We start from the raw sequence: 24,675 nt of genomic DNA on the forward strand, positions 1-24,675 counted from the left end.
TGGCAAGCCAGAGCCTAACCCGACAACACAGGGCGGGATGCCAATCCATTGCAAAGCACCCCAAGCAGGACTTGAACCCTAGACCCACCAGAGAGCAGACACAGGCTAAACCCGCTGCGCCACTGCACCCCCCCCCCCGCCTCAGACAATGATACAAGGAAATGTTTATATTCACAACTTCAGTGTTACAGTCAGTAACAGAAAAACCCCAAGTAAAGGTGCCTAGCTAAGCCACTGAACTTATTAAGTAAAACTTTCCTTCCCCTCCTCTCTTTTACCTCTGAGACTGGACCTTCATGGGGTTCTTTACTGGTCATTTGGCCTCACTTAGATAACAATTGCAGAAAGAGTGTTTCAGGTACTTCATTCTTATAAAAGAAAACATGAAAATAAACACCTCCTCTCAAAAAAGGAAACTCTTATCTGTTATGAAAGGACTAGAATTTATATTTGTTTATTTTGAGCATCGTAATCATGATGTGTGAAAAAAAAATGGTTAAACATTGCACATTAGGAGTTACTCATTAAACACTAGGAGTCACGCTGTTCCACTGTGCCCTACTTGAAGTCAAACATCTGTCCTGCAACACTAGGCAAAACACAAATGCCGGAGAAGTAGTACTGAGTGTAGACTGAGAACCGAACCAGACGCAGAAGTGTGACGGGAACAAATGAGCTAAAGAAGAAGAAGAAGGAAACAAAGGAAGAGTAAAGATATAAGCGAAAGTGGATGTTGGTGGTTGTACTGCAGAGGGCTTTGAAGCAATGGAGATCTCCAGCACACTGATTCTAACAGGACTTGTTTTGGCTTTGATTCTGTTTGTCAGGTGGAAAAGAGACAAAGAGTACATCTCTCTCCCCCCTGGTCCCAAACCTCTACCCTTATTAGGGAACTTATTACAAATAGACAAGAGTGCTCCCTTTACAACCTTACTGGAGGTGTGTATAGTAAGAGGCATGTGAAACATTTGGCAAAGTCCTGCTTATGTTTGCTCCATGCTATAGCTTAGCCTATATTCTGAATTTTCTGTAAAGAAAAGTTTTTTTTTTTTTCGCTTTGTCTTTTAGCATATTTTCTTCAGATTTTAACTAGCAGAACTGATTAAATTTAGCATCGACAGGAGCTGAAAGTGTTTTGAGCGTTTCTCAATGTGTGTGTTGGTGTATGTTAACTAATTTTTTGTCGCACCGCCTGTGCATATGTGACTATCTTCCTGTCTCCAGTTCAGTAGGCTTTACGGGACAGTGTTCACCGTGTACTTTGGACGCCAGCGGGCTGTGGTTCTGGTGGGTTATAAAACTGTAAAAGAAGCCTTGTGTGACCAGGCAGATGACTTTGCTGACAGAGGTGTCATCCCTTTTCTACATAACATCACAGAAGGCTATGGTAAGACATTAATTGAAGCTGTGATGAACAGCTTGTTATGTGAGACAAAGTTAGTTTACTACCAGAGATTCTGTAGTTCTTAACTTCAATACAGTACATCGTGGCACACTGCACTCTGGGTTGGGATGGGGCGAAGGAGGACCCACAGCCAGTGTTTATTTTGAACATTTATTTGAACCAGCACACACAGAGAAATAATGCTCTCAGTCTAAGGAACCCCATTTCCTCAAGAACCTACATCTCAAACCAGCCTTCCCAGGCTGCTTAAGACCCACAGGCTCTCTCTCCTTCCCATTGGCAAACACGGTCAAAAGTGCCCCGAGTGGTTGCACACTTTATTTACAATTTACCCATAATCAAACTATTTACATTAAACACATTTCTCGCTCAAACTTAAGGTAACGCGGGTTGTTACAATACAGTCATGTGCTGCTTAACGAGATTTCTCCTAACGACTGACCGCATATACGATGGTGGTCCCATAAGATTACAATGGAGCTGAAAAATTCTTATTGACTAGCGACGTCGTAATGTTGTAGCGCAACGTGTTACGCACGTGTTCGTGGTGGTGCTGAAGGTGTAAACAAACCTACTGCGCTTCCAGTCGTATAAAAGTATAGCACATACAGTTATGTACAGTACATAATACTTGATAATGATCATAAACACCTGTGTTACTGGTTTATGTATTTACTATACTGTACTTTTTATCCTTATTTTACAGTGTATTCCTACTTATAAAAAAGTTTACTGTAAAACAATATGCTGTATTACACTGGCAGCAGCACCATAAATCTCGTGTTTACTGCGTCTCTTCACTGCATCGAGGCTATACCATTTAGATGTGTATAAGTACACTCTATGATCGAGGTTATACCATCTAGGTGTCTATACTGTAAGTACACTCTGTGATCGAGGCTATACCATCTAGGTGTGTATAAGTAGTCTACACTCTATGATCAAGGCTATACCATCTAGGTGTGTATACTGTAAGTACACTGTGATCGAGGCTATACCATCTAGGTATGTATAAGTACACTCTATGATGTTCTCACAACAATGAAATCGCTTAACGGCGCATTTCTCAGAACGTATCTCCATCATTAAGCGATGCATGTCTGTACACACAAATATTTACATTATTTGGCAATAAAACCTGAGGAGCAATTTTTAAAATATAACTTGTATCAACAGAAAGTAGTCATGATAAGTGGCCATGATAAATTAACTGTCTTTTCATTTCCTGTTCAGGTAAATTACCACTGTTTCCTGTCCTCAGGTCTGGCCAGTAATGGACAGTGCTGGCAACAGCTGAGACGGTTCACGCTAGGCACCCTCAGGAATTTTGGCATGGGTCGCAAAACCATGGAAGAATGGATTTTGGCCGAGAGCAAATACCTGATAGACCGTCTGGCCAAGACAAACTGTGAGTGGGTGATGTGTTTAGGGCAGGGGAAGGAATATGTGAGCAAAAGCGAAGGTGGAGACTGAAATAGGAGGGGTTGCTTTTGGCCACTGCAGAGCCTAACCTTTCTACTGCCATGTCCCCAATCCCCAACTACTGCCAGCTGTTCCATGTGACCCAACATATTTCCTGAGCCAGACTGCATCCAATGTGATTTGTGCATTGGTGTTTGGTCATCGGTTTGAGTATCACGATGACGACTTCCTTCAGTTGCTGAAGATCATCAGTCAGACAGTTCTCTTCATCAACACCCCCTTGGGCCAGGTGAGACATGCGGAGGAACACTGACATTTGAGAAGATCCCACTGAATTGAGCTGGGGAAGATGGAACTAGAGAAAACCACTGAGGCACAGATGCTTGCCATCTTACCTGACCTGTTCTTTGATTTATTTATTCTGTGAAACTTAACTACTCAGGACAATGTCTTCGTAAAGGTAGAAAACAGGGCTCCTACTGAGACTAAAAGCTACATAAATATGACCACTTTCATAACCATTGGACTTTTGCTGACGCTGCACAGCTATACAACACCTTTCCCTGGCTGATGGACTGTTTGCCAGGGTACCAGCATAAAGTGCTGGCTGACACAGATAAGCTCAAGGCTTTCATCATGGAGAAAATCCACCAACATGAGAAGACCCTGAGCCCTGCTTCACCCAGAGACTTCACTGACTGCTTCTTAATCAGACTCAACCAGGTATGATGGTTGAAGGATGAAGAACATTTTACATGACTGTCAGAAACCTCTTCATGTTAACTGCTCATTTCTCTCCAGACCTGTCTCAGATTGTCCTCCTTGTGTTTTTTCTTGACAGGAGAAGGACAATCCATCCAGTGAGTTCCATTATAAGAACATGGTAGCAACTGTCTTGGGTCTTTTCATAGCTGGAACTGAGACCACCAGCACAACTCTCAAATACGCTCTTATGATGTTGATTAAACATCCAAACATACAGGGTGAGGCACTTAAGCATTCTACTCTTAAACATCAGTGTGACCTTTAAGTGGAAATGTAAAATGCAGAGCCTGAACTGCAACTTTACAGAGAAAGTCCAGCTTGAGATTGACGAAGTAATCGGACGAGACCGTTGCCCAGTAATGGAGGACAGGAAGTCCCTCCCCTTCACAGATGCTGTGATCTATGAGGTTCAACGCTACCTGGACATTGCACCAATGAATGTTCCTCATTATGCTACCTCTGACATTGTGTTCAAAGGCTATATAATTCCAAAGGTACTACATGCATAGTCTTACGTATTTTGTCTTCCATGTTTCATTGCATTGAAACTGGTAAACACGTTTCAAAGACACTGTAAATACATGGGATGTCCAAGCAAACTAATGCTATAGCACTACACAGTTATTCTGTTCATTATCTGAAGTTGCCTGTCCCCTCTGTAGGGAACATATATCTTCCCCATGTTGCACTCTGTGCTGAGAGATGAAACACAGTGGGAGTCTCCTTGGACTTTTAACCCAGGAAACTTTCTGGATCACAATGGGAACTTCAAGAAGAATCCAGCTTTCATACCATTCTCTGCAGGTTGATCTGTTTATGATTCACTTTGCTTTAACATCTTGTAGGTCCAATATTTTTCGGCAACACCAAAGTTGTTGATTCAGAACTTAACTGCATACTCATGACACTGTATTTTTTAACAGGTAAGCGGGCCTGTGTTGGAGAATCTCTAGCAAAGATGGAGCTTTTCCTCTTCCTGGTGTCCTTACTGCAGCATTTCACATTCTCCTGCCCTGGGGGGCCAGAGAGCCTGGACCCCACCCCTGAGTATAGCAGCTTTGGCAAAATAGTACGCAACTATGAGCTTATTGCAACACCTCGTTGACTCTTCTCAGTACCCGGTCCTAGATTGTTGAAATCAAAGAAAATGCCAAGCTTGGTGTTCATTTAATAATTATTAATCAAACAAATCTTTTGCGGGATAGAACCACTTTATCATGAATCATTAATTCATTTTAAAAGAATTCACTTTATGAGCACATCTTCAGGAATGATTCTACAACACTTTCTGCAAATAAAAACACATTAACGACAACAAGATCAATGGTGGTAAAATTTAAAATCTGTTCATTTTTTTAAGAAACAAAGCTAAATTCAACATGATGAAGTCCACACCAATTACATTCAGTCCAGAATTCTACAGTTTTATTCTGAGAGCCACCAAAATCTCAACTTAAAAAATGTCAGCTGCAGTACTGAGCCGAAAAATAAATCAGTTATGGGTAACGCAGAGTACTTCATGTACAGTAAGTATATACTCACACCCCTATTTACAAAAATCCTTTATTTGTAATTATAAAGTGCTTAAGCTTTTACTCAAAATCTTTTTAATAGTACAACTTTATATTTGTTATGTAACAGGCCACTGCAGATTAGTTTATGATATAAAATGAAATATTGTAATAGGGGAAAAAAACCAAAATAAATCTAAATTGTTGAGTTTACTCCCTCAACTACTGCAAACATGTTCAAAGTAATATTCATCTGTACAGATCCTTATATTAATTCAATCCTTTTTAAACTGAAATTCTCTAAATCAGAACTAATAATTATGGGAGTCATATAAACTTGCCCTACAAGCAGTACGGCAGTATGGCGGCACAGCAGATAGCACTGCCGCCTCACGGCTCATGGGCTGTTCAGGCTTAGGCTTGAATCCAGCTCTGTCTGTGTGGAGTTTACATGTTCTTGCCATATCTGTGCAGGCTTCCACTGGGTGCTCTGGTTTCCTCCCAGAGTCCAAAGAGATGTTTCAAGTGAATCGGTACTCTAAATTGCCCAGAGAATGTGCATATGTGCCGCTACTCTGCGATGGAATGGCATCCCATCCAGGGTGTACTCCTATTGCCCAGTGAATCTAGGCCAGGTTTGGGACTGCTGCAACCCTGACAATGATAAACCACGAATGAAAGTGAGTAAGAAATTTGCCCTCTGTTATAATATATGCGTTTTTAATATGCTAAAACTATGACAAATACTATATCCCTATGTATTGTGCAATGCAATGTTACCACAAACCATCAGTGTGTGATAAGAAAATTGTATTTTTTTAAAGAAAAAACATTACTCCAGAGTAAGGTGGGTAAATGGTACCACATTAACCTTTGGTAGTCACATTGTAGAAATGTGCTTTAATAACTCTGTATAGTCATGTTGCTGCCTACTCTTGCTTTCTGAACTGCCATAAATTGCACGCATACACACCTCTTCCTTTTCAGTGACTTCTGTCTGTCTAGATGTTGGGCAGGTGGTGGTCGTATCTGTGTTTAACATGCTTCTTAACCTCGGGAACAGGAGAGACATTACTGTTGGGCAGCTGGGGCAGGTACTGTGGCTGTAAGACATGGTGTAATGTTAAAACTCATTCCGAGTGTCCACTTGAATCACATTTGTTAACAGTGTGGATAAACGGTGACAGAAAGTGACAGAAAAAGTGTCATTTCTGTGCCTCTAGCCAGGTGCTCAGCAACAGGTCCATAACAGAACAACCTTACTTATAGGATACAAGAACACTGCAGATGGATCTGCTTTGCAGTGAAGTGTGCCTTTCAGGAATGCTGCTTCACTGTGGGTGATTGGTAAGAAAGTAGAAAAGAAAATAGGCACAAGACAGCTATCATAAAGGCTGGAGGTCTCACCCCAGCTTGCCTTCGTCTCAGTCCCTTGTCGTGCCGCCTTCCTGGACGTTCTCCCTCACGCCCCCAGCTGCCACCTCCTTCCTCCTGGAAGTACGGGAGCTCCAGCAACTCCTCGCAGGACAGCCGCAGGGAGGGGTCCATGATCAGGCAGGACTGCAGGCACATCGATAAGTATGAAGTATCAGCTCTTTCCAACAACAAAACCAAAGATTCTGCTAAAGTCTTCCCTGTGCAGGGTCTGCATGGCACTCAGTATCAAGCAAGCATACAAACACAAAGCAGAGAAAACATAGATCACCTTCAAAACCATGAGACCCTGGGGAGCCACATCATGAAATCGCTTTTCCAAGGGTTCCTGAAGAAAACAGCAAGGCAAAAATCCACTACGCATCAATCACCAACAGTTAATAACTCAACAGCTAGGAGTAAAAAAAGTTTGTACAGGATAAATCAGGACAGAAGGGGGGGTTCAGCAGCTCAAAAAGCCATGTGTATAGATGTATAGGTGTGTTAGAATTATGGTGAAGGTGGCTGGTTACCATGGTGTCTGGCTCAGGGATACTGACACCACTGAAGAAGACATTGGAGCGAAACACCTGCTGATGGCGGGGGATTAGATCACCTGGAGGAAAGCAAAGACTTAAGTTTGACTCCTTTCATAACTAGTACAGAGTGTTTGAGTACTCAGAATAAGCAAATTAAAACTACTCAGGACCCTCGGTGACTACATTCATTTACACTGTGTGCCTCTCTGATACATTACCTAGGGTTTTGCGGATTAGGTACAGCTGGTCCACGTCGGACCTCCCCGGCCAGAGCGGGTTTCCATGTAGAAGCTCAGCAAAGACGCAGCCGAGGGCCCACACGTCCACTGGTGGACCATACTGAGTGTCCCCCACAAGCAGCTCTGGGGCCCTGTACCAGCGTGTTGCCACGTAGTCTGTATAGTCGTCCCCTGGACCTGCTGTAGGAGACAGAGCATACAGAAACATTCAAACTCCGAACAATTTGTGCTTTTAACAGACCCACCGACAGCATGCTTCTGTTAAGCAACTTGAAGCAGCAACCTTCCAATTACAAGTCTACTTCCTTCCAATACACGGCATCTAACAGCAGTGAGACATATAAAATGGAAACAATGTGAAAACTCCAAACAGTGTTCCTATCGGAAAGCACTTACACCATAACTGCAGGAAAAGCTACAAGAGCAGATTTTTTGCTAACTAACACATGCTGGTCACCAGAAAAAGTCACATTAAATACACATGAGCAAATGCCCTCATGATTTACTGAGTATCCTGGCAAAGCCAAAGTCGCACAACTTGATGACCCCAGTCTTGGTCAGGAGGATGTTTTCAGGCTTCACATCACGGTGGATACACTGGGAAGGACAGAGAAGGCCCATGTGAAATAGACACATTCCATTAGTGAAAACCTTTCAGGCAAATAAGTTGAGTGACCATGTCAAGAGAATTTGACGCTTAAAAATATGTATACTTTAGTTACAGTTCAATCAGCCATTAGAATTCTTGTGAAGTCATGAAGTAGAGTTGGTCCATGACTTGCGGACTTTAAAATAACGAACTTTTCACTGATACAAAACTTTTTCTGAGAAGCATTTAAGCTGACATATCAATTCAAATCAAACTGTACTCAAAACCATCTGATGTATCTGTAAGATACTTATGGAGAACTGTAAGCTCTGCCTCGAGATTTTCAAATCACCGAAGGTGCAAAAGAAGCAAAGAGAAGATAAACAAGCTCCATGAACGTGATCCTCTGCCATCTATATCTAACAGTTTTGAGCTGTGTGACACCACTTTGTCATCCTCCACCAGTGTGCGGCTGAGCTGATGCGATGTTGTTGTCTACGCTTTAAGGTAATTAACGTACAACAAACGGTTTTTCTATAAAAAGAGTTTTTTTTTATATAATTATGCTTTTATGGGACATTAGTGAACTTTGTGATGTGCGGGGTATAGGAAGGCATCAAGGAATCGCCAGTGAACACCAACACCCTGGTTTAGCTCTGGCCCAGGGTACTTTATTGGGCTTCTTATTTAGACCGTGTCTTAAATACTCCTGCTAGGGGACTGTGAATGCCCAAGCATGTGCACGAAACATCTTGGCTCACCAGTAGAAGGGCTGTCTTCCCCTTCGCAACTACAGTCTGCTCATTAGGAGAGAGGGTAGACAGACCTCTAGCTCTGCTTCAGTGTGAAGAACCCCACTTTCGCTTCCTACCCTGCACAGCTGTCCGGGTTGTTAACATTTACATTTATTCATTTAGCAGATGCTTTCCTCTAAACATGATGTACAAATTAGAAAACAAAAGTGAATTTCGGAAACAAACGAAGAGCTAACTCAAAGCACAGTCACTTAGTCCAATACCACCGCTTTGGCTGGTGCAAATTACACAAGCAGCTGCATACTGAACTGATGAGCCTCCGTCCTGAGTTGCGTCACATTTTACTTACTTTTTGACTAATGTTAGTGTGAGTCCCATTAAGTCTGTGAGTCAAGGGCAAACTGTACACACTATTTAAAGCAGTTTTCTTTTTTTTTTTTTAAAAAAAAAAAAAGGATTAAATAAATGTCAGCTGCAGCACATACAAGTCACAGAAATTTAACACTGGTGGTACACAACCTTAACACAGAAGAAAAGAGGGAGGAAGAGAAAGGAGATGTGTAACTGACGTTGTGTTTATGACAGAAGTTGACAGCCTGCAGCGTCTGCCAAACGATACTCTTCAGATGAGCTTCAGGCATCCTGCGGAAGACAAAGAGAGAACCGAAGCCTTTCGCCAAACAATATTCCGCTCACAGAACGTCGTCCACTTGTCACCACAGTAACTGTTGTGCTGTCTCCCGAGGCAACCAGTGCCTTTGTTTGCAGGGCCATCTAGTGTTACTGTTGCAAGGAACTGTGGGAATGGAGGACTCAGTGAAGCAGTGACAGCTAACTGCGGTCTGCTTCCTTGTGTAGCTTCACAAGAAAAGATCCAAAACAGCCCTTGGTCTCTTGACCTTTCACAGCATAGAAGGGGTCATAGGCAACAGTTTTCTTAGAAAAGTTGAAAATATACAGCACAAGCATTTCTGACCTTGTTATCAACAGTTTATATTCTTAAGTCTTCCAGCAACTGACTTGTGTCTCTGCATTTTATATTGCCTGAATGGTATTCACAGTATTGTTATTTATATTGATAAACACAGCAGTATGAGTTTTATTTAAAAAACAACAGCATGTAAGATAAAAAACATAAATTTAACAAAAGCACAATAAAAACAAAAAGTGGGGTCTGGGAAAAAAATACATGCGAACGAATGGAAACCGTATGCAGTCAAACAGCCCTCAAACACACACACACACACACATTTTCAGAACCGCTTGTCCCATATGGGGTCACGGGGAACAATTCCACCAAATTCTAATGATTTTGAGCCTTCAAGAAACGCATGCTACATTTTGCAGTACAACAACTTTCTGTCTTTGTAGATCGGAAAAATGCGGTAACCTACACGAGGTTACTGAGAACACAGTGCAGGAGACAGTTAATTGGCCCAGATGGACAGACGGCGACAGACACTGACCCTCGTGGATATTTGTCCAGCTCATTGAGAACGGTTTGCTCGCAGAACTCGAAGACAAGGTGGAGTCGCCGTTTCCTCCTGAACACCTCCAGAAGATTGACCAGATTGACGTGCTTCAGCTGCTGCAGGGCAAAAACAAGAGTGTTCTTCTGGGATGCGTGGTACCATCCTCCTTCCTTCCAGTATATTTCTTTCAATCACGTACACTTGAATGACTTATTTGCACGTGCTCTACACCTCTTGAGAACTGGGTTTGCATGGGTGGATGCAGCATTACTCCACTTTGCTCCCATGTCTGAAATTCAACTGCCAACGATTCTAAGCGTATACAGTATGTGTATGCGTGTGTACGCCTTTGTATTTCCAAGCCTCTCCGAACCTTTAGCATGCGGATTTCCCTCATCGCAATTTTCTTGATGACCGGGTCATCCTCGGACTCCACAAACTTCTTGATGGCGACGATCTGTCCCGTGTCTCGGTGGCGACATTTGAAGACCACTCCGTAGGAGCCTTCCCCAATCTTGGCCAGCTTCTCATACTTCTCCATCGCAGAGTGGTGGGCCTGCACAAACCCAGGGAACACACACACGAACACACACCATTCCTTCACTACACCTGTCTTCCACAAAACCCAAGGACTTTGTCCTTAAAAGAGAACCGAATTTAAAATATGGTTCATGTGTGTTGCTGTGATCCACTCTCCTCTGATGTCAATGACAATAATAAGAGAGAAAAATAATGTGACATCCTTTATTGCGGGTTATCGTGGTTATAAAGAATTGAATTAGAGACAGTGCAGATGAGCACAGCTCTTGAGAAGGACTTTGCAGAATAAGTGCGAAAGACAAGTTTTGCATACTGGGGTTTTAACGTCGGCTACCATGACGCAGTAAAACCTTTCCCTCTTACCGTTACGGAGAGGATCAGGCGGCTCTTCCTCGCCGTGTCCCGCTACACATCCTTGACTCGCTGTGTTTGTCGCACGCTCTTCTCCATTCGCTCAAGCTCTTCAGTTTGGTTGCTGTAGCGCTAATAAGACGCCCTTCATTTCACCTCGAGCGTCTTTGAGACGGTGGAACGCGGCTTTTCCCGCGCGGTTTCTCCCTCGTCGGCGCAGCGCGAGGCTCCTTTCTTCTCCGCGTCACGAGCAGCGGGACGCCCCCGTTCTCCTGGAAACCCCTCGCGCTCACGACGAACCGCTGCTTGTCTTTCACTTTTCATACACACTCGTCCTGTCGTCCAGCGCCGTCGCAGCTCAATAAAACGCAATACAACCGTTGATTTAGGATATACTGACTCAAAGCTGGCTTTTATCGTTGTTCCATTTCACAGTTTTTGAGATGTGAGAGAGAGTTTGTGAAGTAATGTCCAGCATTTCTTTTCCAGTTAGTCGGTGGTGGACACTGACTGATCCTGGTCCAGTTTTGAGACGCCGGTTAATGTACATGTGAAATAAAACACCACTGGCAGCTAAGAACGACACTAAGGAGCTTAAAGGAACCTTGGGAGTTAAAAAAAAAAAGACAGTCACACAAATACTATACAAACGAAGGGGAAAACGCTGGAAAAGGATAGCTAGTATGTAGAAAAAAGAAAAATAAATACGTAAACCATACGAGACACGAAGCTAACGGCCTTGTCTGTATTTTCAGGACTTAATTCCTAAAGACCATTCCGTCCAACAGGATTTTCTGAACCTGAGACTGGGTGCCCAGTTCTCAAGTATCGCACTGTACTGTACACACATTTACACACATTTCTCTTTGCTCCGTGTCACCAGGAGGGGACACTACCAGCACACCAGAAAAGTTCTTTCCACTGGTCTTTCTCCAGATACACAGTTCCAATGGTCTTCTCTCAAGTTAATACATGTGCATTATTTGACATTTTACTTTAAAATGAAAAACTAAGGGATACTTATGTTGTTAGATAACCAGTTTTACAATGATTTACACTTCAGTGCACTTGTACTGTGTCAGATCAGGGTATTGTGGTGTCAAATACCTTAGTGAAAGGCATGGGATTTGAACACTTCCATAACCACCATGCAGCGGGTTTGGCTGGTGACCGCTGTGTGGCGGGTCTGGGGTTCGAACCCTGCTTGGGGTGCCTTGCGGCGGACTGGTGTCCCCTCCCCCTTCGGCCTTGTGCCCTGTGTTGCCGGGTTAGGCTGCAGCTTGCCGTGACCCTGCTCGGGACAAGTGGTGTCAGTCAATGGTTGTGTGTGTGTGTGTGTGTGTGTGTGTGTGTGTGTGTGTGTGTGTGTGTGTGTGTGTGTGTGTGTGTGCTGGTATCTGTAGGCATGATGTTACCTGTATGAGAGGCAGGTTTATTGTAAGCCTGCATTTACTTTTCCAGGGAAATTCATCCCTGCTTTACTGTGCTCCAGTCTTCTCGCAATAAGAAATGCATCTCTGGGAATATCCGTTTAAAAGTGTTTATTTGTGTCAAACAGTTGGCTTTGTTTTGTTGCTTGAAAGTGACCTAATCTGCACATATTTTCCTGTGTATCAGTACAGTGACAGTGTAAAGCGGAAGATGTTACATCTGCCAAATGCATCAAACCTTCCTTCACCATAAACGACCAAAAATAAAACGACGGGGAGCAGAGAGACAGTTTTCTTGGAAACAGGGTGCTAGAGGAATATTTCTGACGTTTAGGCCTGACTTCTTGGCTTCTAGGTCATTTTGTGTGAGTCAGTATCTCTGTCTGAGAGTTTTGGTTTTCTGTGACTGTTTGGTTAATTCCCTCCCAGCCTTTCAGCTACGTGCTTTTGGCCGAATTCACAGCGTAGACGGTCAGTTTGTGGCTATCTGCTGGGGGTCAGTGTCTCCGACGGGCTGTCGATTACTCAACTGGATGGGGTAAGAGCACTCTTTAACAGGTCAGGCAAAGTTTTGGGGACGCTCTGTTTCATCAAAAGTCAATAGGGTTTATCAGACAGCCTCTATGCTGCCGCCGAGCGCACCGACTGCATTTGCCTAGCTTGGGGCCTCGAAAAACACGCCTCACTTCCTCATGCGAGCAGAGATCAAGAAGCTGCACTCTTTAAAAGAGCAGATGTTATACACTGCGGCCGTTGCTCTCATTTCCTGGGCGGAGAGCTCTCTCACCCTGCTGGTGGAGTAACAGGAACCAGCGGGAGGAAAAAACGAGAAAAAGTTCACGACACATGTAGCTCACACAAATCATTTTGTCACCGGCAGTCTTTGACAGACTGAGAGACTGAGAGAAGGTGGCTCCACAACAAAGAGCGCTGGACACTGGACGGGAAAAGAGGCAAGAGAAGGTGTTGTGCCCCAAAAAGAGAGTGTGAACGGCCTGTGGAGGGGTGTACAGTGTACATGAGCACCAAGGCTGTGGTACTTAGTAGCTTGAAGGTGGAGAAGGAGCAAGACGAGCAGATTGACAGAGAGGAAGGAAGAACAACTAAAGCCGGATCGCAGACTCGCGGTGGGAACCCCAGTGGAGTTCAGCAAGTTCTGCCACTTGAAACTCTTTTTGCTGCAGTTTCAAACAGTGAACATCGAGCTTTAAAAAAGGACCGTGGGGACTGTTCCTCTGTCGCAGCCTCTCAGGTGGGGTCAAGCCGCTCTGTTTTTCCTCAAAATATCTCTGCGGTTCTGTTTGCACTTAAGTTCCTGTCCAAACAAGAGCAAAATTGTGTGTGTGTGTGTGTGTGTGTGTGTGTGTGTGTCTGTGTGAGAGAGAGAGAGAGAAAGAGTGATAGGGAACAGGCGACCATGCTTTAGGTTTCTGGAGAAAGACTTGCTGATCTGTGAGGCACGGCAACTGGCATTGGAAACACAAAACATCTTGACGTGCTCATGAAGTGTGCAGAAAGAACCTTAGTGTCATTGTATTCTAATGCACTGCTGCTCTTACAGTGTATTTTAGGACTTTTGATATATAGTTTTTATACTGACTTTACTTGCCACGCTTTATTTGTCATAGGACAGTTTTATTAATAAGTGGTTGTTTTGGTGGCTTACGTCCAGTGTGCAGATGTTAATTTGTTATGTTATGGTGTTAGATTAAAAGGGAAGTCTAGAATTGTTTCTGTGTGTGTGCGAATAAATGTGTGGTACTTATCCTTGCCCTGCCAGCTTATAGTCAAAACCCCTAACCAATACTATAGTATTCAACTGACTTTAGTATATTTAGAGAGGAAATTACCTGACCAGCAAAGGAGGAAGGTAGGAATCATCTAATCAAACTTCTTTTTTTCTAGATTTTCCCTGCCTTGAGGCAATAAAGGACATAGAGAAGGATCTAAATTTAAGTACAAGTGGAGGAGCACCCAGGACAGTTAACATAATATCTATGGTGAAATTCATTGAAGACAGCAGCCAGTAGCAGGGGCAGTGCTGAAAGTAAATGTAAAGTAAATATCAGGTAAAGAAGAAATTCGTGAAGTGTGAAAAACTGAAAGAAGCTTCTCACACGTGGGTCAGCTGTCGAAGTCGGTTATGGGCCCAGAGCGGTAGTTCTCACAGCTGTTTTGTGTCAGAAGTAAACGCGTGGAGGAGTCGTGTGGTTCGGACAGGCTCTGTCTCTTCCCTTGTGTGTTAACTATCAGGCTGTGTTTGCCAGAAGGAAGGTTGTGTTGAAATTACAGTGTTTGAGGGGAACTGGGAAGTTCTTATTTTGTGCGTGTGTGTGATTGTGCGTGTTAGTTCAGTGTAGTTCCTGAACCGAAGGAGGTGTGAGACACTCCTCCGTAGTGACTCAGACACCGAGAGGGCGTGAGACCCTCCGTGGGCCTAGAGGGGGTGCGGACCACCGTCTGCTGAGCCGCCTACCCACGTCTGCCCCTGTGCTGCCGCTCATAATGCTCTCCTGCTAAGCAGTGTGGTCTTCCAGCATCACGGGGTGGGGTTCATTACTGCAGAAGGAGTAGCAGACACAGGAGTGCTGGAGGCAGCAGTGAAAAAAAGAGAGGCTTGGAGACGTGGTCAAACGTGTCCTAAACAGATTGTACTCATCCAAATCCCTTTATTCAACTGGGTATTGAAACGCCCAAAGGAAACCTCAGGAGAGAGGAGTAAAACGCTGAAGGAGAACCATGAGGGCCGAGTGCTTAGTGCTGGTGGCACTGTGGCTCATGGGTAACATGACTGGTGGGGATGGCCTGTCCACATGCAAGACACTGGACCTGGAGCTAGTGAAGAGGAAACGTATTGAGGCCATCCGGGGCCAGATACTCAGCAAGCTGCGGCTGCCCAAGGAGCCTGAGCCCGAAGAGGCCGGCGAGGGAGAGGTCATTCCCGCAACTCTCGTGTCCGTCTACAACAGCACGGTGGAGATGACTAAGGAGCGGGCAATGCAGCGCCAGGATTTGCCTCAAACCCAAGAGGAGGAAGCAGAGGAGTACTTTGCCAAGGAGGTGCACAAGTTCAACATGAGGAAAGGTGAGCCCCCCATCATGCCGTACACACATGTACACATACATTTGTCCTGCCATTTGTCCATGGCAGCTCCCACTCATACCCATTATAGTGCAGTTAATATTTTCTAAGCCCACTCTTAGAAAATGTGTACCCCAAAAAGTACCGCAGGGACAGTAAAATGTCCACACAGTTGATCTTGAGAAGCAAGACTAGCACACTGTCTGCCATGCATCTCCCTCACAGTATCAGTGTAACGAAAGCATCCTACTCAACATTCAAGCAAACCTAATGCACTCTCCAGGGTTTACCATGTTTGCATATGGGTCCATTCAATGCTATGCCCATTTTTTGGCCCCTCATTACAGGACAAGTTGTTACACCACTGCCTCACAAACATATCTTCAGACACAAAACACTGACCAGCATAGTGTGCTGTTAATTTACATGTGTCTCCCATCTGTTTGTCCTTGGACAGCTGGTGCTGTTCAAAGGCTGTTAGAGGAATATGTTGGCATTGTGCTGTACGGTATCTCTTAGGGTGTGCTGCACAGCATTGTTGGCATCCATACCATTGTGATCTTATAACAAGATGGCTTTTGTTGCTGGCTTGCACTGCAGGGCCCATAAATGTTTATTTTGCTTGTGAAATCTCTCTGGCAACATATTAATTGCATCTTTAATTACTAAACGTGAATTATTTCTTCCCCTTGGCCCTTGTCATTTATTTATTGCCCAGATGCCTCCCCTGCCTTCTACTTAAACCCCCTTCCTGCTTCCTTTTTGTCAGTTCTGTTTTTACTCATTTTTTAAAAAAATAAGAGAAAGAGGAAGTTGAGTTGCTAAATGTAAAAAAATTCATACTTATTGAAAAAAGCTGAGAACAAGGGGAAGGAAGCAGAGTGAAGGGGTGTGGGGGTGGGGAATGGAGGGATCCTCTGGCTCTGTATTCCTATTTCTCCATTTTCTCTCTGTCCATCGCTTTCTCCTTTTAGTACCTGACAGAGAAATCATTTAAACTGCCTCTTCAGGTTACCCAGGCACATCCGAAACATACAAGAAAATTTCTTTTAAAAGGTGAAAGTATACAGTATTTAGAAGCAATAAATATCAGAGAAAAATAGCATTTGAAAAGATCACATTTTTGTAAGCTTGTGTTCCTTCAGAGTTCAGCCACTGCTGAGGTGTTTATTAGTTTGTTTTCGATGGATTCACCAGGCCTGGTTGTCCAGCGAGGGCAGGCAGGAAGGAAAGGCCAGCAGGCAGTGGACCGCTGACTGACCTGGTCTCAGTATAAATAGTGCCCTGGAGGAAACCAAGCTTCCTATCTCCATGGAACAGATTAAAGCACCCCCACCAGACAGACCCCATCCCCTGTACCCCATCTTGATCTTCCGCCGTGTTGTATGAGTTTTGGTACGAGAGAAAGAATACTGCTGTAGATCACTTCCTGTTGTGCAAACGAGGTGGAAATAGCTTGTGGACCAGCACAGAATCGGACTTGCTAAAAAAACTAATTAGTAAAACAGAAGATCTGAGTGGATTGAAATGAAGAATTCAGCTGGCAAAATTTCACGTTGTACTTTTTTCAAATTTCAACACCAGCCAGTAAATCAGTTTAAGGGTGTTTTCCCCCAAAAGACCAGTATGTTTTGTAATGAATGCTTTAATGGAAAGTGTCTAGGTAAGCATTCTACATGAAAGCAGGAGTGAATTGGGATGTTTGTCCAAACAGTCTTCACGTGTGTTTGTGACTCCTAAACGTGCGCTTTAACATTTAAAAATCAATCTTTTTTATTGGCACTTTCGCAATACCTGTATTTTGACCGAGCAAAATGCTATTTAAAGGTGAAATTGATCATTAATAGTAAGCATAATAATAAAAACATTTATCTTTTCATAATTCTTATTTTTTTATTGTTTTATAATAATAATATTCACCATAATACTTTCTGGAAGTCATGGAAGCTTCCGTGGCAGTGTGATGTGTAGTGTGCCTGTGCGGTAAATGTCTGTGGTCATTGTCAGTCTTCTCTTGCCCAGCTCCAAGATGAGCAGTGCGTGCATGTAGTTTATTGGTGGGTTATTATTGGTTTATTGGTGTTATTGGTGGGAAAAGGTTAACAGAACTTGTTTGGTGCTGACAGCTTTCAGGGAGAGCGAGCGAGCGAGCGAGCGAGAGCTTGTCATACAGACCCAGGACAAAGTGAAGTCACGGGGCCAGAGGAGGGGGTTAATGTGAGGAGCTCTCTGCAAAGACATCTATTTAAGCTTGCTGGAATCCCGTGTCTCCCAGCAGTAATTACAGAGCTATCTGCCTACCTGTCATGACAGCTGTCCCACTCCTACCTGGGCAAGGAATCTGACTGAACACACCAATCTCCCACCCCCCTCTCTCCTCAACACTCCCATTTTAGCTTGTATTCAACTACCACGTATTTCGTGGTTTGGTTTTTAAAACCTACTGCTATTGCAACATGACTTGTTGTTTTTCCTTTTTTTCAATGTCTACATTTTCTTCTAAGGTAATTATGAAATGGGTGTGACTTTCTCCCTGGCACCATTTGGAATATCTGAAATTATGCTCTGAGGGCATGTGTTTCATGCAAGCCTCTGTGTTTGTGGTAGGTGAGTCAATAATGTGTGCCCATTGATGAATTAACTTCGAGGGCAACTGGAAACAGTACTTTGCTTACAGAAAAAAGTATAACTGTCTGTGACGTAGTTGTTTTCTCATTTCCTTCACTCCTACTGTTTTTCTCCTCATGTCTCTTTCAGTGCCTTTCACTGTTACCTTTTTCTACCTTGTGTCCTACAGTTTGGTTTCTCTTTCTCCCAGGGCTGCATCTCTTCCACTGCTGGTGCCCCAGATTTATTGCACCATAGAGCATCTTGGACAGTGTGAACCAATGAGCTACTTTGCTCTGTATGACAATGCAGCTAAACACGCAAATCCCAGGAAGGATCACTTCAGTTCACAGAGCAATTGATCTGGCTAAGGCCAGACCCACATATTGAAATAAACAGAGTCAGAACTTTTTCTCTCTCCCTCTGGACCCATTTTACTGATGTCCCCATTCCCATGCATCTCGTTTTCACCCTCTCCCTTGTCCCATGCCTATTTGTCGGCGGACACTGTTGGGTGTGACACAGTGCCTAACAATTTCTCCAGTTAAACACCAAACCCCTTGGTGACCTTATTGTTTTTACATTGTGCTGGAGGGGATGCTATTGTCAAATAGTTGAGACCAAATATGTTTCACGTTTATATAGTGCAAACTGTGAACCTCCCCACTAATTACAGTGGTGCAACAAGTACAAAATTGCACACCTATATCTTGAGCACATCCTTAAATGACCTCTTCTTAGAGTGCATAGCAGTTGTGTAGCAAATTGCATCTTGTGCACCGGGCACATGCCTTCAGCCCGTAATATTCACCTTTCAAATGCACCACAACTGACATCATCTTTGCCCTGTCTTCCCCAGATCAGAATGGCAGCAACAAACACCACATGTTGTTCAATGTATCGGAGATACGGAACAGCGTTGGGGCTGATTACAGGCTGACCCACGCCGAGCTGCGACTGCACATCAGTTCCACCAAGGACAAACTGGTTGAGCAGAGGCTAGAGCTGTACAAGGGTGAGGGTGACAAGGCCCGCTACCTGGGCTCCAGCTTTGTCACCAATGGCACCAAGGGCCACTGGCTGTCCTTCAACGTGACACAGACTGTGAAGGACTGGCTGAATGGGAATGGTAAGTCCTACTTTACTACTTTACTACCTTTCCTGTACTACCACAAAGGAAATAGCAAGCTGCCGCCTCCATCGCTCCCCCACATCCACCCCCCCAAGGCTGCTAAGGACTGAGGACTTCAAATTTTTGTCAGCTTTGCACATCCACCCCCAATTGCTGCAGCAATAGCATTTTGTCGTTGTAGACTGTCCTCATTGTATGGATGTGCAATACATGTTATATGTGCAGTACAGTGCCAAAGTGGGGGGTTGTGGCACAGCGGGTTTGGCCTGTGCCTGCTCTCTGGTGGGTCTGGGTCCCGCTTGGGGTGTCTTGTGACAGACTGGCATCCCGTCCTGGATGCGTCCCTTCCCCCTCCAGCCTTGCGCCCTGTGTTGCCGGGTTAGGCTCCAGTTTGCCGCGACCCCACTCGGGACAAGCGGTTCCAGTCAGTGTGTGTGTGTGTGTGTGTGTGTGTGTGTGTGTGTGTGTGTGTGTGTGTGTGTATACTGTGCCAAAGTTTCAGACACTTAGGGAAAAAAGCTGTAAAGTGAGAATGCTTCCAAAAATAATGCTCTTAATCAATAAACTTCCTACAAAGCTTAGTGACCATCCATTGTCAACAACTGCTTGGTGCAGTGGGCTTGGCTGAATCCTGCTCTCTGGCGGGTCTAGGATTCAAGTCCTCTTTGGGGTGCCTTGTGATGGACTGGCATCCTGTCCTGGGTGTGTCCCCTCCCCCTCCAGCCTTGCGCCCTGTGTTGCTGGGTTAGGCTCCAGTTTGCCGCAACCCTGCTTGGGATAAGTGGTTTCAGACAGTGTGTGTGTGTGTGTGTGTGTGTGTACTTTCTGTCATTAACGGCATACAAACCCTTACTGTAATAACTGTAACTTTTTCCAAAAGGAATGCTTGGAAATCTAAAATATGCTCTTTCCCATTGACACTAATGCAAAGACATTAAGTAACCATCTAAAACTAATATTTTTGTGAAACATCTAAGTGCCTAAGACTTTTGCACAGTACTGTATGTATAGTTAATCTAATCCATATTTATATATTTATTTATTTAAAGTGTTCTTTCTGCTGCTGTCTTCTGAGGGTTGCCACCCAAAATTTCTTTGTATTCTGAGCAGCAAAATGACAATAAAGGATCTAATCTTATCTTAAAACTGTGATTAACAATCAATGAATTTCAATGAAGACCCTTATGCAGGAGCTTCATAAAACCAACCATTTTCTTCATGCACAGTACCCCGATAAATAATTAAATAACGAAGCTAGATAAAACAGTCTAAGATGAACCTACCATCTGTCATGACAATGTCTTCCTAAGCTCTCATGATACCTTCGTAGACAAAAACATAAATATGAATTGATAGAAGATCTTATGAAAGTGCTTCCCAAATGTTTGTATGACTACAGTCATAACCATGGATAGATTCGTAATCACCAATATAACATAAACATACCTGCAGTTACACAAAGGTAATCATTCTAAGCCTAATTCATTGCTCTGTTATGCAGAAGATGACCAGGCTTTTCAGCTAAAGTTGTACTGCAGCTGTGGAGGGCCTGAAGAGGAATACCTGTTTACAATCTCAGGTATGGTCTCATGAAGTATCAACTTTGGGAGCCCCTCACATCCCCGTGTCTCTGTCAGTTAAAGTATTTTTGCCGAACTCATGTCAGAATTGGCAACGTCCCACTGAGGAAGGTGGGGTTATACTTGGGTACATCTCTGGTGACTGCTGCTTTCACAAACACAAAAGCTCATACCCTTTCTAGCTCTTCTTCCTCACTGCATCCCTCTTCCCTTTTGCACAGGAATAGACCCCCATAGGGGAGACATGGGGTCACTGGCCGGGTTGATGCTGACGCCCCACCTTCTGGTGATGTCGATTCCAAATGACCGTGCTAACAAACTTACATCTCGCAAAAAACGGTCCACGAGCACGGATGAGTTCTGTACAGAGTGAGTCCTGCCAATAAGCGCCACAGATATACAACTTGAAGTATGGATACCTGAAAATATGCTTCCAGTAAATGTAGAACGTAGTCTGTGTATCATTCTTTACTATATCAAAGCTGAGCATGAGTTTGTGTCAGAATTTGCTTATCTTCCATTGTAGTCCAATATGGCTCTTGAAGCTGTTGTCTTAAACTTTTTCATGCTTTAGGAACAGTGAAAATTGCTGTGTGAGGAAGCTGTATATTGACTTCCGAAAGGATCTGGGCTGGAAGTGGATCCATAAGCCAAAAGGCTATCATGCTAACTACTGCATGGGTTCATGCACCTACATTTGGAATGCTGAAAACAAATACTCCCAGGTGTGTGCTCTGGTTACTTTCATACCAACAAATGTATTTACCCTGTGTCTTCGAGTGTGTCTCTGAGATTTCGACACATTTAGGTTCCTACATGAATTCTGGGCGTTGATGTACTTTTGTTTTCTGTGTATTTAGGGATTTTGTATAAATAGACTGTTTTTCATTAGTTTGAAATGAAAGTCTTTGTCTTCTCAAGGTTGCCCCTCAATAGGCTCTAAGTGTTGCACTGGAATCTAAAACACTGGTACCATGGTAAAATTCATTTTTTGGAATGAACAGTTAGCTATACTTGCAGCAGGCTTTGACTGACATTTGTCAGAATATCTTTTTGTTTTACAGCAGCTTGCTACAAACTTGTAATCCAGTGGCGTGGGTGTATCTGTTGAGTATTGCAGACATACTGTTTCTGTCTGCAGAAAGAAGGGGCAGGATTATTGGGCAGTCTCTAAGTAAGGTGTTAGTAAAAAGTGACATGTACTGACTAGCTGATGTCTCTGTAGTTGACTTAGGTTAATCTTTTGTCTGCCGTAATTCAAAGACCATGGCAGTCTGCCCCAGACTGAGAGTTTATTTGTTCAGCAAGGCTTGGCGGCTTTAAATGCTTATGAAAAAAAACCATACCGCAGCTCTGAGTGTTAATTTTTTCTCCAGTGTTGAGAAGGTCACAAGGGTGGAAAGTTGGTATGTAGGTGGAAACAGCGAGGTATGCTGGCACTTTAACCTTTCTGATGATGCCGCTGAAATGCATTTCATAAGAGGTGTTCCACTTCTACCTTGCAGATCTTGGCTCTCTATAAGCACCACAACCCAAGTGCATCAGCCCAACCCTGCTGTGTGCCTCACGTTATGGACCCCCTGCCCATCCTCTACTATGTTGGAAGGCAACACAAGGTGATTGGTGCCTTGTATTGTAATTTGCAGTCACTGTCACTAATTTTAGGGAGACAATAATAAAAAGAAAGAAGACTTTGAAGGCAGATCTTTTTTCCGTAATGTTCTTAAGAGGTTCTTTTTTCTGTTCTTAAAATATTTCAGGTGGAGCAGCTGTCGAATATGATAGTAAAAAACTGCAGGTGTGGATAAAAATTTTGTGTGCTCATCCTCAAGCTCTCTCAGCATCTGTTTCTCCCCACGCTGCTGGTGAAACTGTGCAAGGACACTTATCGTGGGGGGATTGCCATACTGTTCCAGGAATCCTGAAGCAAGAAGCACAACTAAAGCATTGAGAGAAAAAAAAACAGATGAATGAAAAGCGGATTTGAAGATGCTGACTGAAACAAGGGTTGATAGTAATTATGTTCCCAACATGTATTTCAAGAACATTCATGTAATTTGAAGTCAAGAGAAACCATCAGATAGCATGGGAAATATTACTTTTAAAGTTTCATATACAGGTGGTTCCTGATTTACGATGGTTCGACTTATGATTTTTTCAACTTCACAATGGTAAACTGGCAATAGACATTTAGTAGAGACCATACTTTGAATTTTGAATTTTGATTTTTTCCCCAGGCAACCGATATGCAAAGCGATAATCTCTCGCGATGCTGGGTAGCGGCAGCGATCCACATCTCCCAGTCTGTCATGCAGAAGTGTGTATTAGGTGTATTAAATGCATTTTCGACTTACGATGTTTTCGGCTTCTGATGGGTTTAGCAGAACGTAACCCTATCGTAAATCGGGGACCACCTGTATGTCTTAGATATAAAGATATAGTTTTTATATGCTTAAATTGTATGCATAATCAAATTAATTTATTTTCTTAAACAATAAAATAGAGTTGTATATTTCTTTTGTAGTTGCATGAGGGTGGACAGAGCAATGGGAACATAGGATGATAAAAAACATGAAGATATGATGGTATTTATTGTATGAAATCACTTTTATGATTGCTTTTTTTTTTGCTCAATATGAGGGGCCACTGTTTAAAAACACAATTAAATACACTGGGCTGGACTAGTTACTACAAAACTGGGCTAACACTGGGCAGGGTCTTCAAGGCCAGTTGGGTTCCAGGGATGTAATGCTGAATTACAGCCATGTCCTTAAGATGAGATAAGGTAAGATTGGAGGGAGTGGTGCAAGATGGCAAGTTTCCAGCCCAGGTCCAGAAGAGTGTCAGAGTGTGGTTACAGGCCACAATATGAAGCATAAGAGATACAAACAGCTGCTCTCAACAGTTGTGTCTGAGGTTTTATTCTGACTCTAGGAATGTATAACAAACCTCAAATCTCAAAGACTTGGAGTGCTTGGATGAGAGTATTGACCCCAGTCAATGGAAAGCTGAACCCTCTGTTGAAAATCCAGACATTATTCAAAGGAACATTGGCAGAAATGCTTGACCTGATAAACCCGAAGGACCCTTGTCTTTAGAGGAGCTACAGAACTTCAGAACTTAAATGTCCATAGCCCTCATGACTCTCCTGTATCCATGTACAGTAAGAACCTGAGTGGCTGCAACGGATTTTCCCTGTCTGGTCTGGCCACTTCAGAACTGTTTAAAAATGCTCCAAGCACACTGATTACCTAAAGACAGTTGCTTTAACTGGGGAAAAACTGTCCCTCTACCTAAAACACAAACACTGTTGTATATGCCATAGCAGTCTTGGATTAATTAAGCTTCATTTAATGTAAACAGTACAGTTATTCTTAGGGAATACAGTATATGAATGATATAGTGATATGTTTAAATTTATTCATGATGTTACTGTTAAACTGGTTAATAAGAGGATGGCTTTATATCAGTGGTGCCTAAAGCAAGTATTTTAGCAGTTTTGCTGATCACATTTTACATTGTACAAGGAACATTGTTTTGCTTCATTCCTCTTTTTGGTAATATTGTATTGAAGTATTTTTCCTCATCATACAAAACAATTCTATGAAATGTAATCCTCTTTCCCTGTGTACACCAAATTTTAGGAAGTGTTACAGTCTTGATGCTTATCTAATAACAGCACCCAAGGGGACTGGTAAACAGTTTAAAATACTTCCCTAGAAAGAAAAAAATATGTGACTTTGAGCAAAAAAATGGGTGTAGCTATGGCTTTAAAACTTTTGTAAATTTCCCAAAAGCATGAATGTTTTTCCCTTGCGACATTTACAGCCAAGATCCTTTGGT

The 24,675-nt window shown here is 43.3% G+C and overlaps 3 protein-coding genes across 6 annotated transcripts; 2 read left to right on the forward strand and 1 right to left on the reverse strand.

Moving 5' to 3' along the window:
* The first annotated feature begins 588 nt into the window (after window positions 1-588).
* Window positions 589-4,713, forward strand: LOC108933452 (cytochrome P450 2C20-like). Its single transcript, XM_018750537.2, has 9 exons — window positions 589-939; window positions 1,225-1,387; window positions 2,667-2,813; window positions 2,956-3,116; window positions 3,374-3,550; window positions 3,669-3,810; window positions 3,899-4,086; window positions 4,255-4,396; window positions 4,516-4,713. Exons 1-9 carry the CDS (start codon window positions 766-768, stop codon window positions 4,695-4,697), a joined length of 1,476 nt encoding a protein of 491 aa, XP_018606053.2. The 5' UTR covers window positions 589-765; the 3' UTR covers window positions 4,698-4,713.
* Window positions 4,714-5,676: 963 nt separating this feature from the next.
* LOC108933454 (cyclin-dependent kinase-like 1) lies at window positions 5,677-11,588 on the reverse strand. Of its 4 annotated transcripts, none has more exons than XM_018750542.1 (11): window positions 11,014-11,588; window positions 10,484-10,666; window positions 10,105-10,226; window positions 9,208-9,280; window positions 7,801-7,891; window positions 7,274-7,474; window positions 7,050-7,132; window positions 6,809-6,865; window positions 6,511-6,663; window positions 6,077-6,149; window positions 5,677-5,757 (listed from the first exon to the last, which is right to left on the reverse strand). In XM_018750542.1, exons 2-10 carry the CDS (start codon window positions 10,649-10,651, stop codon window positions 6,105-6,107), a joined length of 993 nt encoding a protein of 330 aa, XP_018606058.1. In that variant the 5' UTR covers window positions 10,652-10,666; window positions 11,014-11,588; the 3' UTR covers window positions 5,677-5,757; window positions 6,077-6,104. The 4 variants fall into 4 exon arrangements, with proteins under 4 accessions (XP_018606058.1, XP_018606057.1, XP_018606056.1 ...); XM_018750541.1 differs by having other exon boundaries at window positions 6,077-6,155; XM_018750540.1 differs by having other exon boundaries at window positions 6,077-6,206; window positions 10,105-10,223; window positions 11,014-11,587.
* A 1,276-nt stretch (window positions 11,589-12,864) lies between these two features.
* LOC108933453 (transforming growth factor beta-1 proprotein-like) lies at window positions 12,865-24,170 on the forward strand. Its single transcript, XM_018750538.1, has 8 exons — window positions 12,865-13,683; window positions 14,337-15,516; window positions 18,980-19,249; window positions 20,754-20,831; window positions 21,054-21,201; window positions 21,407-21,557; window positions 22,338-22,448; window positions 22,593-24,170. The coding sequence occupies exons 2-8, from the start codon at window positions 15,171-15,173 to the stop codon at window positions 22,638-22,640; spliced, it is 1,152 nt and encodes a 383-aa protein (XP_018606054.1). The 5' UTR covers window positions 12,865-13,683; window positions 14,337-15,170; the 3' UTR covers window positions 22,641-24,170.
* Window positions 24,171-24,675: the final 505 nt, after the last annotated feature.

The sequence above is a fragment of the Scleropages formosus genome, chromosome 10 (genome assembly GCF_900964775.1).
Source record: "Scleropages formosus chromosome 10, fSclFor1.1, whole genome shotgun sequence".
NCBI lineage: Eukaryota > Metazoa > Chordata > Actinopteri > Osteoglossiformes > Osteoglossidae > Scleropages > Scleropages formosus.